The 20,366-nt window shown below is 39.7% G+C and overlaps 1 protein-coding gene across 2 annotated transcripts; it reads left to right on the top strand.

Moving 5' to 3' along the window:
* Nucleotides 1-5: 5 nt before the first annotated feature.
* Nucleotides 6-20,365, top strand: CNOT7 (CCR4-NOT transcription complex subunit 7). Of its 2 annotated transcripts, none has more exons than XM_072334795.1 (7): nucleotides 6-116; nucleotides 1,071-1,273; nucleotides 1,561-1,754; nucleotides 4,394-4,555; nucleotides 11,753-11,897; nucleotides 16,241-16,351; nucleotides 18,634-20,365. In XM_072334795.1, the coding sequence occupies exons 2-7, from the start codon at nucleotides 1,157-1,159 to the stop codon at nucleotides 18,760-18,762; spliced, it is 858 nt and encodes a 285-aa protein (XP_072190896.1). In that variant the 5' UTR covers nucleotides 6-116; nucleotides 1,071-1,156; the 3' UTR covers nucleotides 18,763-20,365. The 2 variants fall into 2 exon arrangements, with proteins under 2 accessions (XP_072190896.1, XP_072190895.1); XM_072334794.1 differs by lacking the exon at nucleotides 6-116 and adding an exon at nucleotides 146-278.
* The last annotated feature ends 1 nt before the right edge of the window (nucleotide 20,366 follows it).

Here is a 20,366-nt window from a genome sequence, read left to right as displayed (position 1 = left end):
CGCGCGTCGTTCCGCCAGGGAGGGAGGGCGAGGCGGGCAGCGAGCGGGGCGGAGCCGACGGCGATTGGCGGCCCCGCGAGCGGCGGCGCGGGAGGACGGCGGCGCGGCGGGCTGAGGTGAGGGGGGAAAGGTCGCGAGGCGGCGCGCGGCGATGATGTAATGGCTTTGTGCGGCGGGCGCTGCGCTCTCTGCGTATTGCGCGCCCACTCGCGGCTCCGGGGCGGCGGGGGCCGCGGGGGCCTCGCAGGACCTGGCCCGGCCCCCCCGCGGCCCAGCGTGTGAGTGAGGGGCGGGCGGGGAGTGACGGGGGGGGGCCGGGCCCTGCGGTTCTCCCCTGCGGCCGCGCCCCGCTAGGCCTCGGCCCGCGGACGCGGTGGGGCCGCGGCCCTGAGGCGGCCCGGGGGCTGAGGAGGCCTCGGGGAGCCCGTGTGGCCTTCTAGGGGTGCTCCGGCCCCGACGGGGCGGGGGAGCGGCCGGTTGGGTGCGCGCGGAGGGCGTCGCGGCGTTGTGTTGTGGGGAAAGGGCTTGGGGACTGCTCGGGGTGCGTGGGAGGCCTCGTCTCCGTAGGGATGCGCTCGGCAGAGCGGCGGGGCCGTGTCCGGGCGCGTTCCGCGGTGCCTGGTACCGCGCTCGGGAGGAGGGCGGTTGTGTCCTCGAGATCGAAAGCCGCGATCTCTGCTCCGTGCGGCGTCCCGACCGGCCGCCCGTTGGCACTCGGCGGCTCCCCGAGCACGGTGTAACGCTGGGAGGCGCTTTGCCGCTTTGCTTCGTGCCACGCGAAGTTGAGCGCCCGGAGGAGCGCGTTCCTCTGACCCGCTTGTGGGCCCGGGTGTCATTTTGATCCGTTGTACTAGAAAGGTTTGCCAGTGGACCTGGCTTTTTGCACCGAGTCCAGTTACCAGTGGAATTCTGAGGGTTTTATTTTGGGGTAAGAGATTGATGTGACTGAAACCCATGTGGTGCTGGTGGCTGTGTTGTGAAGTGCTGAAGGGTGAAGCTTGTACCTGCAGTTAAAGCATCTTTTCCTGATAACTGACAAATAAAAACTTAATGCTTTCTTTGTCTCTTAGGTAAAAAAGGAAAGTAAGGTTCTATTTATGAAACTGATCCTCAGTCAAGTGTAACTTTTGATGTATGGTCTCTAAAGCCCCCCACTATGCCAGCAGCTACCGTAGACCATAGCCAAAGAATCTGTGAGGTCTGGGCTTGTAACTTGGATGAAGAGATGAAGAAAATTCGCCAAGTCATACGGAAGTATAACTATGTAGCTATGGTAAGTAAACATTTGATGTGTATCTAAAAAGTTCTTGTTAAAGTGCTTGATGATGTTAGTGAACTTGACATTAGTAAAATGATTTTTCCACTTTTATTGGAGGAAAAAAAAGTGGATTCGTAGTGCGTGAACATTAAGACCACCATCTGTTACCATTTTGAAAGCTGTGTTTGCACATGGCATTCTTCAGCTATGGAATATTTTGATGCTTGAAATGTTTTATCGAAAACAGGAAGTGTAAAGTTTTATCCGTGTCTCCTACTGAAGTTTTGCTTCTCTCTTTACAGGATACAGAATTTCCAGGAGTAGTTGCAAGGCCTATTGGAGAATTCAGAAGCAATGCAGACTATCAATACCAATTATTACGCTGCAATGTAGATTTGCTAAAAATAATTCAACTAGGACTGACGTTTATGAATGAGCAAGGGGAATACCCTCCAGGAACTTCAACTTGGCAATTTAATTTTAAATTTAATTTAACGTGAGTCTTACATCTCTATACTGTTGGATGCATGTTTGTGATTCAGTGAAAATTGAAGTTGTGAAGTTAATATGTATTTTTCATGTACCGACCAGAATCCTTTATGCGAGGAGAACTTCTGTCAGCTAAACGTATGCACTTTATTCCCTTATTTCAGTGTAGTCTGTCTTGCAGAGATTTCTGTTCTGGATTCTTCTTGTTAACATGTTGCTTAAAAAATGCAAGCTGTTTTATTACAGTCTGTCAGAGCAGTGGTTTGGGCTTCATTTCAGAACATATTATGTATTAGTGGTAAACCTTTAAGTATGAATGTGACTTGCCCAGTGGGCTGAGATGCCTGAATAAGATTCTGATTACATCTGGCAGTACTCGACAAGGTTACTAAAGCAGCTAGGTCACCATTTTAACTTTTTCCGTAACTCTGGTAGTCTGTTGGTCTGACAGATTCTTATGTGGCCTGATAAAAGTATCAGGACAAACACTTGTCAGATATAAATTTGTTGAAGGGTTGGAGATTTTTGTCAGTGTTTTAGGCTGGTCACTGAAATGCTTGATATACATGAGTTGAAATTACAGCCTACAAAGGAAACCCAGAGAACAAGTCTTTGTTTTATTTTATATATATATATATACATATACATATACATATATATATATTATTTATTTGTTTATTTTTCCCAGATAAAGAAACTTATTTTTAAAGTAATTACGATTCTTATGAAGAAAATCTGCTGTTGTCCCCCTTAATCTTTGTGCTTTTTAAAAGACGTAATGCTTGTTAAAATAAGTTTAGTATGAGGAGTGACATGTTCTTTTTAGTTTTGTTTGAATCCTCTCTTGAAAGAAAAGGAAGTGCAGATTTGATATTTTGGTATCTTTAAACTTGGCTGTATGAGTGCTTCAGGAAAGAGATCTGTTAGAAGAACATGCTAAAGATGCTGAGTACTGTAGAAAGAGGAGGAGGGGTGAATTAAAAACTTCCAAACTGTCTTCTGGAAAAAGAGCCTGGGTTATGTTTTATGCATTTTCTAAGTTTCTAAGGTTTACTAGTATTGAGCAGCTGAAAACAAAAGTAGTTTTCCGTTCATTTGTTTCAGATACTGCATAGATAAGAAGCTTTAGTAAAGTGGTATCTAGGTTGTCATTCAACTGACTTGGAGCTAGTTCATCTGGGGGGGTGGGGAGGTAGATTTTATACAAAATGAAGTAAGTGCTGCATAAAACATGAACATTTTGAATAGGAGTGCCAAAATGTACGTGTGTGTTCCTAAACTTCCTTTTGGGAAGTGGCAGTGTTCCCGGTGCTCTGCTTCTAAAGCAAAGTGGTTGTTGACTTTTCCTAGAAGACTTTGGGGTTTTCTTTGTGTTATTCCAACCATTTCCTATCACTGTATATTTTTAAAGGGCATAAATGTTTCTATAAAGTAACTATTCACCTGATTAGCGCAGAGGAACAGACTAGAAATGAACTTTTATTCATTTATTTTGAGCATGATAGGCGTGTTTGTTTTGGATGGCTCTTTAATGTGTTATGGAAATGGACAGGTGTTGGGAAGCTGATGCCTTAAAGCTGGGGAACTAATGAGCAGCTGTGTGGGAGAGAAGGAAAAAAAGATACAAGTCCTGAGAATGCATTTCTCTCTTGATGAGTTATGACTTGCTGTTAGGGATAAGAAATGTAAGTCTACAGCTGAACCTAATAGTCCAGTTTGATCTACTGGATCAGCATATCTGTTTTTTTTCTTGAGGTGTTATTTTTTCCCCATTAAAATAGAAAACTGTATAGTGGAGAGACTTTGTAAAAGAGTATGTTATAGACAGTAATATGAATAACATCTAAGTAGATCCAGCTTTGCTTTTCTTTTTCCGCATTATGTATTTCGGTGATTTTGAAGATTAGATTATACTTTTAAAGTTTTATTCATTTCATGACAAAATACCCAAGAGTTCACAAAAATGAGGGTGGTAAATGAAACAAATACAGTAATAAAAGGGATCAAGTAAGGCATGTTGGGATTTTTTTCCCTCCCTGTTGAACTGTAGGTTTAAAATCTGTCTGTTAAAGAGAAGCTGAAGTTGACAATTTAGAACAAAAATGATAGACTGAATTTCAAGAGTTGACTTACTGGGGCAAGTACTGAATTTCTAATTGTAACGAGGGGGTTTGATGAGAGTGTGTCTGAATATTGATGCAAGCTTAAACTAAAGATAAAAAGAAGGGGTTTGAAAACATAACAAATCCAGCACTGGAATTTGGATATTGGTGTTAATTCTGTAATATAGCAGGTGTCAGTGCTCTAACTGTTTTGTTACTGAACGAGATCTGTTACCTTAAACTGTAAGGTAACTGTATTCTTACATGTACTGTTCTCTGCAGAGTCTGCAAAAAGGGAGTTCTGTGTAATGAGAAGAGGAACAGGAAGTAGATTTTTGTGAAGGAGACTGGAACAGAGTTGCTAGGAATCATTAACTGCTAATGAAAGTTAACGAAAGCTATGAGAAGTGGTCCTTTTTATAATAAACAAGGAACGAATTCAAGTTGCTGCACCTGTACTGCTAGTAAAGTCTGTGTAAAGAATGTTTCTGGATTTGTAATCAGCGAAGCCTGTAGATTGAAAAAATGTTCTCTCTGTTTTTAGAGAAGATATGTATGCACAGGACTCTATTGAACTGTTAACAACATCTGGTATCCAGTTTAAAAAGCACGAGGAAGAAGGAATTGAGACACAATACTTCGCAGAACTGCTAATGACATCAGGAGTTGTACTATGTGAAGGAGTCAAATGGCTTTCATTTCACAGGTAAATTTTGCATGTTAAGTAATTGTTGTCTGTTTCAATAATCGGGTTTTGTGTCTCCTGTTTTAAGCATCATACATCTGCAGGCATAAAGCATATATCTTAATTGATAAGACTTAGGGAACTATTTCTTCAATGTATGGTATTGTGTGTTAGAAAAGTAGAGTGTATGGGATGGTTATGGCATAGATAATGGCTTTTTAATAGCAAAACTGTAAGCAAACAATGCATGGAATGCCTAGACCAGCAGGTGGCATTGTGTCTTTAACATCGCGTGTATGTGTGCATAATAATAGTAGCAGTGATTAAAAGCAAACTATTTGTAAGCATGTCTTGAGCAAATATGGCTTGTTTTATGGGAAATACCACAGAATTATTAATGAAGAGTTTTAGGAAGCAGAGTTATACTTATTGTAGATCTGTTAATATAGGCAGATAAAAATTCTTCAGTTTAGGAGAGCCCTGGTAGAAGTCTTAATTCAAGCAGCAGCAGTGAATATACTTTGTCACTCATTCTATTGCAGGAACATATTTTCCAAGTAGAAATAGAAATGAGAATGCCAAAATTCTGTGAATCTGTCAAGATGTGAGGACAGGCTGAGAAAGCTGGGGTTCTTCAGCCTGGAGAATAGAGGGCTTTGTGGGAAGGACCTTATAGTGGCCTTCCAGTACCTGAAGGGGGCCTACAGGAAAGCTGGAAAGGAGCTTTTCATAATGGCATGTAGTGACAGGACGAGGGAAAATGGTTTTAAACTGGAAGCGGGTAGATTTATACTAGATATTAGGAAGGAATTCTTCACTTTGGAGGCGGTGAGATGCTTGAACAGGTTGCCCAGTGGGGTTGTGAATTCCCCTTCCCTGGAAGCACTCAAGGCCAGGCTGGATGGGGATCTGAGAAGCCTGGTCTAGAGGGAGGTGCCTATAGCAGGGGCTTGGAACTAGGTGATCATTAAAGATCCTTCCAACTCAAACTGTTCTATGATTCTATGACCTTCTGTTAATAAGATTTAAACCTTTAAGACTTAGGCATTAGTAATTGCACATTCAGCTAGATGCCTGGGGTAGCTTGCACTTTTTACAGGCAACAGCGAGTTTAGAGGCTTTTTGCTATGTAATGAGTGTAAATTGGCATCTTAAATGCTGTCTTCTAAGCAAGTCAACAAAAGTAGAATAAATTTTTTAGCTGAAAATTTGAGGTTTCTTTGCAGTCATATTCGTATTTATCATGTGTGTTGCATTGGTGGGTGGTATTATGTTTGGTATCAAAACTGGAGGGGGGAAACAACAGACCAAATTCTTTGTCCTTAACTGTGAAGTATTAGAAGGGGAGCTTGGAGGAGAGAAAGGTGTGTGAAGTATTTAGTCAGAAGTATTTAAGCCACAAGTGGAAAATTGCACATAACAAGGAAAGTAATTGTATGCTACTCCTTGTGGAAAAAAAATGAAGAACGGAACTATACAAATGTTCCATCTGAATACAAGCTTAGATGAAGATGCTTTGTCTTTGTAGGGGCTTAGAAAGGCATGTTGTTATGTCTTGACGCCTGGCAAAGCTGTGGTGCTCTGTAGGTGATTTAATGGCCCTTACGCTAAGATTCAGTAAAGTTCAAAAGATTTCTATAAACAATGATATTTAAAAAAAAAACAAAAACAGTTTGCATAGGGCTGTTAAAGACTCAGATCTGATTGTCTGAGATAGTATATTGCTTAGTAGAAGCACTTATCCAGTTGGACTGTCTTAAAAAAATCATCTGTAAGTATGCTTGTTGCCTGATCTGCTTGCAGTGTCTTCCATTCAGGGCTGTCTGCTTGTTATGTCTTCTCTCTTGAATAATCTTTCTCTGTCTTGCAACTCCAGCAGCAAGTTGGGGAAAATAATGGAATAAGAATGCCATTGACTGTTTCAAAATAGCCGCGGATTCTGAATGGGTGTTGAATTAAGTTTCTTTCCGCATCTTAAACCCATTATTAAGTGTAAATTTATAATTTACACATCACAACAGCAGAATAACTCAGGTAGTTCAGGAGAAGAGCTGAGGTATGTGTCAGCCCTGCAACCTGTGTACCAACAGGTGTTGCCACATAGAAGCAACTACAGCTATAAAGTGTTGTTCTGCTGTTAACTTAAAGGATGCAGTGTAACCTGTAATATCAGGAGTACATAAGCTACTTATGCACTAGATATTCTTTTTAAAATGTAGCTTTTAAAACTGTGATTGATAACAAATACTGTGCTGATGGTAGTATAAAATGCAGTAATGGGATGTTTAGCAGTTTGCGTCAGGCTTTTGGGGTAGTTTTAATAATGTTCATTTACATCTGCTGAAAAGTGCATCTCTTGTGGACTCCACTGAAAACGTCTTTAGAAATCTTTTGAAGACATCCTCTTAATCTCCTTTGCCAAGTGCTGAATGTCTACAGCTCTGCTGACAGTATTTTAAGGTGTTTCCATTTGATAGAGCATGTTGATGTCAAGCAGAAAACCTTGGAGTAATGGGAGAAGTTCTGAGGATGGTAAGGTTTTGCTCAACTATGAAATGAATGAGGGTCAGTAAACGTGCTGCAAAGAATAGTGAGCAGTTGTATCATAGATTATGTTCTATTAGTGTAAACTTTAAACATCATGACAACTCAGCTGAAGCTTTGTTTCATGTAGGCTCTCCATGCATTAATTCTTACAATAGGGAAAAGTTTGTACTTGGTGGTTGCTGACTATGCTGTTGCTTCTGGTTTTTTAAAATGCTTTGATTATTGCTAATGCCTGAAATTCTTAGGTCTCTTAGCACAGTGACAGAGAAGGAAATCATTTTTTCTTAGAGTGAGAGGTAACTTGTTTTGGTTTTGTTTCATTTTCCATTCTTCAATTTCCTGGAACTCTTATATCATTTTCTTTTTCCTAAGATAGTAGCTTCTGAAATAGCTTTCTCTGCATGCTTTCTGTATTTGATGTAGCTGCCTTGGCATCCTAACCTACTGGCAAATATGTGTGGACCTGCAGTTTTGCTAGACATGACTGAAGGAAGTTTTTCATTGTCACCAATTTTCATATACTGCTGCTTCATAGGAGACTGCGTTAAATATTTAGTGTGTTAAAACATGTTTGAGTTGATGAGAGAAAAAGGTGAGGCACTGAATTTATAATTCATGTCACAGTCAAGAGAGTTGTGGATATTTAGCAGGCTCTCCAGTTATAAAACAACAGCTCACGTTCTGTTTTGGGGTGTTTGTTTGCTGATATAGTGAAGCCTGTGTGCAGTCTTCTTGGTATTCCTTGGGAGGTACTGTGGGTATGTCTCTTAGGCTTTAATGGTTTTTTTGGGGGGGGAAGCTGGGAAGTTCGTAGCCATTGTATTTCATTAATAATTTATGTCTAACTGCTTTTATTAACACTTAAAACCTGTTGGCTCCCATCTATATGAATATATGGCTAGTTAGACAATGGAGTTAAGCTTTTTCAGCCCTATCAGGTATTATATATTTCAGAGCCTGTTGGTGCTTGGGTAAAGGGTAAAGTAGTTCATTGTTAATTGTCTATTTGCTTTGGTTTGTTTTTTTTCCTAGGTAATGAGTGAAAGAAACATAGTCACATTTGATCTTCTCTTGATAGTCTTGTTGCCTACAGCTGTCCATGTTGATTGAAAAACAGTGGTTGTAAGAGTGCTTATGGTGCTGTATAGCTCCAGGGATTGGGGCTAGCTGCACTTACTTTAAGTGATTGTATTAGAAATAGTGAAAGCTTTCTAAGAATGGAAGCTTCCCTGCTCCAGGGTATAAACCAACCACTAATTGCCTGGTAGAGTATTAGAAGAAAACTTCACTAATGAGCAGGTAATAACATAATTGCTCACTCTGAGCCTTCTTGCCCTTCTGTTAGCAGTCAGCAGTGGCCACTTGAAAATGTTTGAACTAAATGTATCTTAGCCTTGAATTGGAATGACAGTCCTTACATCTTTTTAAGTTTGGATGACCGGAGCATATCAAACCCCAGAGGTTTACTAACAAAATAGTGAATGCCTTGATACTGCATCATGATTAGCAATGTGTGGTTTTCTGACTGTTGTTACAAGCACAACAGAAGTAAGCAGAACTTTCAGAAACATAAGAGAGAACTTGGTTGAGCTGACTAAAACTAGCTTGTGCTTTGGATCCACGAACAGATATCTAACAAATGCTGCCGTGTAATGGAAGAGTAATTCAGTTAAATAAATTCACTGTTCACATACAGTGTTCAATCTTCTGTGTGAGGATTCCAAAATGAATGTATCTATAACAATCCATGGAGAAAAAAATTCTTACCATAATTGCAAAGTTGCTATAGACTGTTCCTTCTCAGTGCAAATACTAAATGAATCCTTTGTTCTGATAGTATTTCCTTCCCATAGAAATTGGACGTTTTCTAATAGTCCAGTAATATAATTTGTTTAAAACAGGGTGAATACGAGTATTGTTTTCTTCCCTGGAAAATGTTTGATACAGTTGTTATATTGAATCACAAGCAAAACAGATGTCAGGAACTCACTGAGTTTATAAATAAGCTCTGTAGTCTCTAGAGGATTAAGAGTCTACTTAATCTTGAGCAGTTTTATTTGTTTTCTTTCACTAATGGGGCTTTCTTTTTTTTCCACCTTGTTTGTGGAGGGCTACCCTTCTGTCATAGGTGATCTAATAAAATAAAGCTTCCAAGCTTTTGTTTTGATAGTATGCAATGGGTTTTTACATCCTAAGACTGCACTGAAAACCTTTATCTTTGAATCCTTTGCAGCCTGGTCAGTGGTTGCTGCTGTGAAGCTTGGACTGCTGCCATCACAGCATCAAAGCAGTGGTTGCAGCACAGGATTCATTCAGCTTGAAATTCCTGTTTAGCACAGTGGAAAATCCCTTGGGGGAGCTGCAGTAGTCTATACCATCTTCATATCTTGTATTAATGGACTTGTAGTAAACAATACATTTGCTCCCTTTGTGTTCACGACTTTCTGCTCTCTGCCAAGAAGTTTTTAAGATTAAGGTGCTGTGGAGATCTTAGTCGTATGCAAAAGGTACAAAAAGCAAACCTTTTTAGTAGCATGTAAGCTAAAGCTTTAAGCCTTCATCAGCAATCACCAGTCTAAGTGGATGCAAAGTATCTGCAGGATCGGTGGTACTCTTATCTGATTTGTTTATAGAATGATAGAATCACTAAGGTTGGAAAAGATCTCTAAGATCATCTAGTCCAAATGTCCACCTACCACCAATATCCAAACAGAACCTCCCCTCATGTAACCTGGGGCCATTCCTTCTCATCCTGGGAGAAGAAGCTGACCCCCTCTCCCCCCCCCCCCCCCCTTCCTGTGACCTCCTTTCATGTAGTTGTAGAGGGAAACTGTTATAATTAATTGTACTGTCATGTATTGCTCACCTCACAGCTAATGCTGAAAGACCCCAGTCAAGAATTTGGACCTTGTTGCAAAATTCTTTTAGGGTGTGATACTCATGCAACCAGGAATGGACATCATGGAAACTGAGAATTCATGTCTGAGTGGCCACCGGTTCACTTGAATTAGACTGTGAATGTGCTGCCAATGCTCCTTAAACGGTATAAGCTGACAGCCTTCAGTTGAGCAGTCCTGCTGGTACAGTCATTTTTAAAGTTGATTACCAGCTGTTGTGGTTTAACCAAGCAGGCAGCTCAGCACCACACACAGCCTTTCACTTGTTTTTAGCCCCACCTCGGTGGGATGAGAATTGGAGGGGGGAAAAAAAAACCAACAACAAAGCACCAACAAAGTAGAGCTTGTGGGTGGAGATAAAAAAAAAACAAAAAACCTCTCATCTAAAACAGAAAGGGAAGAGAGAAATACTCTCTTCTTTACTGTGAAATAACAGTAATCTTAATTATGCACACACAAAACAAGTGATGCATGATGCAGTTGCTCACCACCCACTGATATATATCTAACTGGTCTCCAGGCAGCAGCTGCCCCCTGAGCAACTGCCCTCAATTTAATGGTTTTCGTGTGATGTCATGTGCTATGGGGAATCACTTTGGCTAGTTTAGGTCAGCTGTCCCTGGTTCCATCCCCTCTCTGCTCCTTGTGTCCTTGCAGTCCCTCTTGCTGGCAGGACAGAGTGAGAATGTGAGAAACTGAAATGTCCTTGATGTTGTACAGCACTGCTCAGCAGCAACTAAAACATCAGTCATAATCAATGTAGCTTTTCTTCTAAAGTGGCAGTATAGCATCATACCAGGTGCTATGAAGAAAATCAACTCTGTCCCACCTGAGTGCAAAACACCAACAAAATCTAGGAACCTGTTTAATTCAATGCTAACCTAATAACATCCAAGCTAATGTGTCAGTCTCCTGTCTAGTTTAGTGCATGATGTGTGTGAGCAATCCTGCAAGTACAAGGGATTAGGAAGGATCAGATTTATGATCAGATCGTGAATAATCTGGTTTATTACCTCCGCCTTCCTAAGAAAAAGGATAAGTAGTTATCAGTCCTGCTTACCGTGTACTTTAAACCCTCTGCTTCATCTTATAACCCTTTGTAAAATAGTCTGTTTCATGCTTTCTGTTTTTACTACCGCGCCCCCTTCTATGTCCTCTTTCTTCAGTCAAGGACTATGGAGAGCAGGAAGTCCTCCCAAGCTCTTCTCCACCATGCACACTCTGTAAGACCTCAGTTTCTTCTACCTAGCCTCATATGTACACACAAATTATTCAGACTTGTTCTGTCATTGCCTTCCAAATGAGTCATAATCTACAAGCTACTGAAAGTGGTTAGCTGTCTAACTTTGTGCTGATTTAATTGGGAAAGCTGAATGGCAGCCTGCTCTTCATCACTGCTGCGGATTAAACTTACCTCCAGCATAAAAATGTGTTGACTTGTGAAAGTTTGTCCTTCCTATGGATTTCAAAGTAGAAGCCTGTTCCTCTCTTTCAGTCCAGTGAATCAGCTAGGTGTCTTTCTATTTAAGTTCTTGTTATCAGATCTGCAAGCAGATCATGCTTTTGCTTCTTCATGTGGCTGCTTGAGGATAAATAAAAATGTTTTCTCTGGAAGCTGCAGTGGGGCCATTTACACTAATTCTTACTCTGTTGTAAGAACCAAAGGTGCGTTGGACTAGGCAAAATAACTTCCTCTGAATGTCTAGTAGTCTTCATGTTGGAAGTGAAGAGTGTTTTTATGTTATTTGACTGTATTGTTTTTGTTAACTTGCAGTGGATATGACTTTGGTTATCTAATCAAAATCCTGACCAACTCTAATTTGCCTGAAGAAGAGCTGGACTTCTTTGAGATACTGCGATTGTTTTTCCCGGTCATCTATGATGTAAAGTATCTCATGAAGAGTTGCAAAAATCTGAAGGTAAGTAATCTGTTAATGGTTCAGTCCAGATATTTTTTTGTGTGGTGGGGAGAATAGGGAGAATGCTTTCTGCTAAAAGCTTATCTTTTGTATCCTGGTTTTCCACTTTTGCTCTGATTATATCCATTAAACAGGACTGTTCTCAAACTTGGTGCGTATTTAATATTAAAGGCTATTGACAGAGGCAGGCAGAAGCGCACATCAACTTTTATAACTACTTACCAGTTAAAAAATATTGTGTCGGTACTGTATTTATAGCTATGCCCGGTTTTTGTAGCCAGATGATAAACTCATGTTTGGGATATTAATCCTTCACTTCTTGAGTGATAAGAATTGTTGAGTTTCACATACTCTTATCTCCTCATTGTGCAGTCCACTAAAGGGCTGCAGTCGTCTTCACAAAGGTAATTGCAACGGTGATGCTGTGGAAGTCTCTTGGGAAGAGGAATGGAGTGAAGAATGTTTCAGATGGCCCTGTAAGGAAAGATAAAGAGCAGCGTATGTTCAGGAGCAGCACATGACTTCTAGAGAAAAAAAATAAGCAGTTTTAGAAACTAATCTCTCATATCAGGCCAGCGGGGCAGCTAATTGGCATGACGTTTGGAGACTTAATTGAACTGGAAAATTAATTGAAACAAAGTATGTTGAAGGGGAAGAATGCAAAGTGAAAGATGCTACAGGGATTGTTAACGACTGTATTTGCTAAAGAACTTTAAGATTCTGGACTGCTACGGGAATGAAGTGCTCCACTCACCTGAAGCAATAAATGACTTTGTTGCTTTTATGGAAAGGAACTTGATTTTTTTAGTCTTTCTTAAAAAGAACGTGAATAAAAAGAGAGCACTGGCTGTAGTACAACTAAATCCTGAGGCATTTCACCTCCTGCTGAATGAGTGGTCTGTGTGGAGCTAACAGTCCTTTGTTGCCTTGAGGTGTTTAGTGTGTCATTTAAATAGCAGCATACAAAGATGTGTAATTTCTTTTGTTAACCAAATAGCTGATAATGGAGATCTCCCTTTTAGTTATTAAGAAAAGTATACTTACTGGTCTTCATCCAGCTATTGGGAAAACCAGTTGGGCAAATGGCTGGATATTAGTATTAGTACATTTTAGACATGTTTTTTCTTCACAGTAGCTAGAAGGGAAAAAAGCCAATCAAGCTTCAGAAGTCTCTTAAGAGTTAGGGGCAGCAAATCCAGCACCAACAAGAAAAAACACAAACTTCTTCACTATTGAGTGAAGTAAAATGTCTCTTGTCTTTGTGGTGGTGATACGCTTACCAAGAACAGTGTGTATCATCTACTTCAGTGACCTGGGAAAGGCAACGAAACGACATAGCGCTGTTCCAGAGGTGATATTCCAAGTGGTTTTGGGGAGGAGAGAGTTATATTTCTTGTCATTTAATTAAGGCAGTTGTGTGTAACCAGTTGTGTGTAACTTTGGAAATTCAAATGCATTTTAGAAGATAAGAAAAACCTTCATGAGTCTTCTTCCAGCAAAAATTAAGAACAAAGGTGGTTTCTTGAGCATTTAATATATAGGTGAGCTTTCCTGCAGCAATTCTTATTCTTCTAACCTGCAGCTTGGTAATAACAGGAGGGGATTGTGGGCTATCCTACCACTCTAGGCACCAGCAAATGAAATCACTGTGGACTTGTACTGTTCTGAGAGCAGCTGTTTGGGAAAAAAAAAAGTTGCTAAATGTTGCACATTGTGACTCAAAAATTGCATTCACTTTCTCCTAACATATGGCACGTTTGATCTCTATTAAATGGCGGAGAATTGAACTGCTGTGCAGTTGTCCTTTATTGACTTTTGTAAGTTATTTTCAAACAAAAAACAGACTTACTTTAAGCTTCCCACCTACCTCTGCCCTCACATAGCCAAAAGTGAATTTTTAGCATTGATAAGACAAGTGTTTGAGGATGTGGAAACTGTTCGCTGCTCTTATAATGAATCTGCAGTATACTACTCTATCAAAAATGGCCATTGGTGTACTTAAGCAGTACACAGCAGGCAGACTGTGACTAACTCGAGGCACTTGCGTAGTACAGGTTAAACTCCTGCTTGTGATCTAAAAATCTTTTCATGCAGACAACTCCATACAGTTTTGCAGTAATAGCAGTTCTAAAGTAGATTTACAGTCTGTGCTTTCCTTTTCTTCTGAATCCCTTTCTACTGCCTTTCTTCCCCACAAGTTAAATATTCTTATGTGGAGCGTGAAGTCTTTCCTGAAATAAAATTTCAGTAGCCTAATAATCTTTGGAGGCAATTGTAATGATATGTTTACAAATATCTCTACTGGTGGCTGTATGTACTGGAAGGATTATTTTCAAAGCATTCTTTGCTTTGCTGCTGTTTCTATAAATTTTGCAGCCACTGTGTAAATAGTACTGACTTGTGATATTGAGTGTTTGTTCTTAAAAGCTATGTGAAGCTGGTGTAGATAGCCTAACAGCTAGCACAGCGTAATGATGAGGTGCTGTTAAGTGGCAGCTTGGGAAAGTCAAGAGTTTACAAACAGCAAATAGTGCCTTGGAAAGGCAACTGCCATTGCTAATACCAATAGGAAAGTTAAGATTGTAGAGAACGTGCTTTTATTTGAGATCTGATTGATTTTTCTGCCCATCATCCCTGAACTTCCTTAAGGATATAACATAAACCACTGAATTAGTGTATATGCAGTGTTTGAATGTTATCTCTAAGCAAAGGAGGAAAACAAACTTCAGTGCTTGACTGTGCTACATATAGGGCAATTCTCAAATTTATGCAAGTGATACTCACCTGTTCAAGCTAGAATAAAGCTAGATGTGCCAGTACCGTGTTGGCTTGCTTGGTGTTACTTGGGAATGTTGCTACTGGAGATTTGTTTTTACAATGTGTTGCATTTAGATTTATAGACATTTTCATAATGTTAGGTCAGATTTCTATTAGTGTATCACTTCTAACACTGACTATTATACTTTTACCTCTTATTGCTTCCCTTTCTGTGGTTGAAACAGGCTAAAGGTGTTGAGGACACAGATGACCTCAGATGCTTGGCAGTATCGATTTAAGATCGTTTTGTCTGTGTGATGTTTTCACCTTGCAAAGGCTTGTATTTTCACTACAGGTTTCTCCTTGGTTTTTGATCTCTCTAGACATAAGGCATGTGCCACGTGCTTTAGCCCATTTCTAGAGGATTTAAGGCTTAATGGTTTTTAAAAAGTATGAAATTCCCCCAGCTTACAAAGGTCACAGTTGAAGTACAATGCACATCACTTGAAAGATAGACATATCTATGTAAAACCAAACTAAATTAATGACTGTTTGCTTCTGCAAATGGTTATTATTGGTTTTTAGGCACTAAAATGAAAAGTTATTTTAGCTGCTTTACAACTTGGGATATTTTTATTATAACCTAAGCTTAATAGAAAATAAAATTAGCTTCAAAACTTTAGAAGCTTTATCTTATAGGAGCAGGTAGGTTTGCAGTGATTTCTGGTACCTTTTCAGTATGTTCTTTCAAACCATGTGTCAGCATTCAGGCAGTGAGTTTTAAATGGTTCCTTTTTGCATGTGGGATGCTTACACTCTTCTGGAAGAGGTAGGTTTCATTCCATGTGGTATGACTGTTAAGTATACATCTCTGAGAGGAAGTTGACTTATGTCTTTGGCTTTCATCATGTTCAAAAAGCATCTTGCAAAACAGAAATCCATCATTTGTATGTTCTTTATTCCTACCCTCTTGTGGCAGCTAATGGAACAAATCTTAAAGATGAGTAGAATGGCTTTTCCTTAATTTCCTGTAGCTTTCTAGATATTTAAGGATACTCCTATTTTTTGTAAAGGGAACTGAAAAACCCTCAAATGATCTGTTAAAAAGTAAGTGGAAGAGAAAATGAGTCTGTTTCAGAGGAAGCCTGGATACTTTTAACGAAGCATCCATTTGTAAGAACTGCTTGTATTTGTAGGATGACATTTTTCCCGTTTAAACTTTCATTCAAATAGAAGGGTTACAGGAACACCTTGTTTTGTTCTTCAGCTTTGCCAGTCCTTTCAACCTCTTGAAGGGATTGTTTTGTTAAGTAGCAGCATTTGTCCACTGGGTAAGATGGAACATGAAGCAATAGTAGTTCTATTGGACACAGGCACAGCTTGATTTAAGCTCTTCTGAGCTGGAACTGAATTCAGCTGTTGATACAGAAAGCTTGATCTACCAGCAGAGAGACTATTCAAGCTTCTGTGCAAGTGTTTAAAATATGCTGAAGTTGAAAGTCTGGTATAACAAGTTCTTCCCAAATACTGATGTTTGGTTTTGTTTTCATTTTTTTTCAGCAGTTAACAAATGTTTTCATTTTCAGGGTGGATTGCAAGAAGTGGCTGAGCAGTTAGAGCTGGAAAGGATAGGACCACAGCATCAGGCAGGATCTGATTCTTTGCTCACAGGAATGGCCTTTTTCAAAATGAGAGAAGTAGGTGCTCGTGTATTGGTTTTGTCTGCATAGTAGTAACTTGATGTAATAGATGGAATTGCTGATTCTGTTAAGTCTGATGAATTTTATGGTGATCTCTAAGGGGCTTCAGAGGTCACTGCTTTCTTGACAGTTTAAGACTGTGTTTTCCCCAGACTAAGTGTGAACCAGCCCTACTGTTTCCCTGTTTAGCTACTGTGAGCATCACTGCTTGTTTTCATTGTATGCCTGGCTTTTGTGTTGTTGTTGTTGTTTTCTTTCTTTCCATTGCCTGTTTTGCAGAATTTCTTCTGCAAAGTGGCTGTTGGAACGAGGCTCTTTTCTGGGTGACTGTATTCAGGCTGCTTTTCTGCAGAGCTTCTGCTGAGCTGTAATACCCAGCTGGTGTGCTCTGCTGCCTGTGACAGGCCTAGCAGCAGGGAATGAGCAACTCTGCCTGTGCTAGCTGCTTCCAGCTAAAACTTGCGGGGTATTAAACCTGTAGGCTGCTGCAGAGAACGATGCAGTTGTGCATCCTGAGTTCACCTTTGGTAAAGCACAGACAAACTAAGATTCCAAAACATGTCAGTCAATTAAAATCTTGCAGAAAGGGAAATCAAGACTTGTAAGCTTTGTGTGTCCTTGCTACTTGTCTGCATGCACTGGGAGAATATTAGGATATTTTGCATGAGCAGAATAAATGAATTCTAAACAGGATTCTTGAAAGCAGTTACTCTGGACAAATGCGAGGGCATCTGAGTATGACATTCTGCCAGGAATTTGGTGTCATTTAATAGTGGCAATAGCAAGCCTCATCTTTTTCTAGGGTTTAATATTGCATGCTGAGGCTTCTACTTGCTGTAACGTGGCCTTTTTTGTAAAGGAAAAAAGCCAACTGAGTTTCTAACAACTGCTAGTGAGACAGAAGATGAAATATAAGTGCTGTGATGTAACCTGGCTTGCTCATCACAATGCTGTTCTCCTCTCCTGAAACTGTTGATGTTGTTGAGCTGGTCATGGGCTGCGTAGAGGATTTTGCTTCTGATATGATCCACCTGTGATCTTCACAGGTGCTGTTAACTGCAATCTTTTGCTCTTGTATTTGAAACAAAATCTAAAGCAAATAAAGGAAAGTATTTGATTATACCTAAGGTGCTGACTTTCAAAACCCATGATCGCCATGTAACAAATTGCATGTTATTATTAAAGAACCAAATTGTCTGCCTGAGTTTGTTTTCTCAGAGAAATGTAGCTTTAAGTGCAAATCGTTTGTTTAAATAAGTCAACAAAGATTGATTGTTTTTTCAGGGTTTCTTTTAAAATACAACATTTTGAAGTAAGAACATTCTAGTCAAGAGCTGTAAATATACTTAGTGCGCACTTCTAAAGCCTTTTCAGTTGAGTTCACTGTTTAGCAATATATGTTGGAGTGAAAAATGTTGTTTCACAATGTTTTTAAACATACAAAATGGTGTTGATAAGTGCTAATAATTGCTTTTGGAACTTCAGCTTGCTGGTTCGAGTCCCAGCCAAAAAACTTGGATCTTTTTCTTCCCATCAGAGATGCATTAATATTGATGCTGGAACAGCAGCAAGCTGTGGCTTAGAGGTTTTCCTCTCTGTTTATTATTCCTGTAGTACAGAACCTGAAAGGTTCTACTGATAATTAAGACTTTTAAAGTCTTTCATAAATGCAGTCCTAGTAAAGAATAGTTTCCTTTAATGTTGCTATTCTTTGTTAAATGAAGCCCTCCTCTTAGAGGATGTAGCTGAGAAATGCAGGAAGATACATTTGCTGAACTTGGCAGTTTCTGTGCTCAAACACATACCTCCTCATTCTCACCTCACATCCATGTAGTATAAACCTGTTTCAAGACAAGGTGTGATGGAACCCTCCATAACAAGAAGCAGGTAAACTGCGGGCACTTGCAATGAATACCAAACATACATCTGTTGTGAGAAAGCAGAAAGAAATTAGCTGGAGAAAATATTTTTTGTTGCGCTTTCAGAAAAGCAAATAATAACTGAGGTAACACCAAACTGCCAAAATGTGGTCATTTTGGCAGGTGAGGTGCACAGGGTGACTGATGGTATTCCTTCCTTTAAAGAATTGCACTGCATGGCACATTTTGATCATGTGTTGAGTTTAAATGCTTTGTTATGCTAATTCTGTCATTTGAATCTTGGGATGTGATATGCAATGCTAAAACCAACAGTGTAATGCCTTTTAGCCTTTCTGTCATTCTGTTTAAACTGGTTGATTTTGGTGGCATTAATTTGTGTCTTTCTTTTTAACACTTCAGATGTTCTTTGAAGATCACATTGACGATGCCAAATATTGTGGCCATTTGTATGGCCTTGGTTCGGGGTCATCTTATGTACAAAATGGCACGGGAAATGCTTATGAAGAAGAAGCCAACAAGCAGTCATGACATGAAAGGAAAGGCCGTCTTTTTGAGCTCCACACGCTTGTACATACGTTTTATCTCTGGTTGAACCCCTTGGACAATAAGGCTTTTTTTCCCCCTTTCTCAGCACACTTTCTTTTCTGCCTTTCTATGTATTAAACCTGACTGTTCCTATCACAGATTTTGATCTTGATATTGATATGTAGAATTTTATGGGTTACTTTTGGAGTCATAACTAGCCCATTTGTAAAGAAGCTTGTGTAGGATCAGTGCGGCAGAGAGAAGGGGAAAGCTAAATCATAATGAATAGTATGGTAAACTTGCCTATATCGGTCTTTGGTCTTAGGTTTTTTGTCTCTTTCCCCTCCCTTCTCCAAATTAACTCATGCTGATTGTAACTAACTTCCCCGTTCATGTCTGTTCCTTCCAGTATGCAGGCGTTTTAGCTATTCAAGATTGTGGACCATCAAATTTGCACTTTAGAGAGCGACTCTGACTCAATCCTCTGTTTCATTTGAAGTTTTTTCTTCCTTCTGCCCTTAGCTAGGAAACAATAATCTTCCAAGTTCAGCAGCTTCACACTGTATTTTTGGCATCTTTTGGTATTTCAACCCATAGAATATGACATTTGCTGTATAACCTGCATTTGTTCAAGCAAAACAAACTACTGAAACCATAGTAACTGCTGTCATTTTACTAGTGTTCTGCCATCAAACACGTCCTGCACGTGCCAACTGCTGGTTGGCCTGCTGCTTTAGATCCGCTCTGTGAGGAGGGAAAGAAGCTTGAGAAGACAGCTTTAAACCCTTCAGGAAAAGAACAGCTGTGACTTTACCACCTTTGCCATTAAGCTGAGATTTGAAGGCTATTGGAATAGTAGGAATTTTGTAATGGCGCACTTCCCTTGATTAACTTTTATTCTAGTGACACGTATACAACAAATATTTTTTTATGAAGTTGTATTTATTATGTAGTTGATTTGACAACTTTTGGAAGTCAATTCAGTTCAAGATAAAACCCAAAGATCTGAAAACAAACCACAAAACAACCCTATTTAACTGAATTACTGAATTAGGACGACTAAATTGTGCTTTTTTGTAGTTGCTACAAAGACAAGTTACAGATGTTTGTTGTAAAACAACAAAATATAAATAACTTAGAACAAATAAAGTTACCTGAGGTTTGTAATGCTAGTTTATTTTTGAGTATATCTTAGCAATATATTTTAGATATATTGTTTTAAAGGACCCTAAAATACGTTCTTATCTCTGCTTACCATGTGTACGGAGCAGTTGTGCAGGAGGCGTTTTTGGTATTGAATAGCTAAATCCGAGCCTGAAATGATGGGAAGTGCGACATTGTGTGCCTGGGTGTGCGTGCGCGCGTAGGGGTGTGCGTGTTCCACACGGAAATCAATCATAGATAAACTCCAGATGTTCGCCAATTATTCTGTTTACCTTGTACTGCAAAGACAAATAACAAACGGCACCGAACACCTTTTTCATTGGGTGACGACGATGTAACTGGGTGGTCTTTTTTAAACAACAAATAATTTGCATAACAGAGGGTATTTGTTTTTAAAGCTTTTGTAAATAAAGGCCTAAAAAAATGTTTTCTTACATAACAAG

The sequence above is a fragment of the Excalfactoria chinensis genome, chromosome 4 (genome assembly GCF_039878825.1).
Source record: "Excalfactoria chinensis isolate bCotChi1 chromosome 4, bCotChi1.hap2, whole genome shotgun sequence".
NCBI lineage: Eukaryota > Metazoa > Chordata > Aves > Galliformes > Phasianidae > Excalfactoria > Excalfactoria chinensis.
The sequence above is the reverse complement of the archived record's forward strand: the minus strand, read 5'-3'. Positions and strand labels throughout refer to the sequence as shown.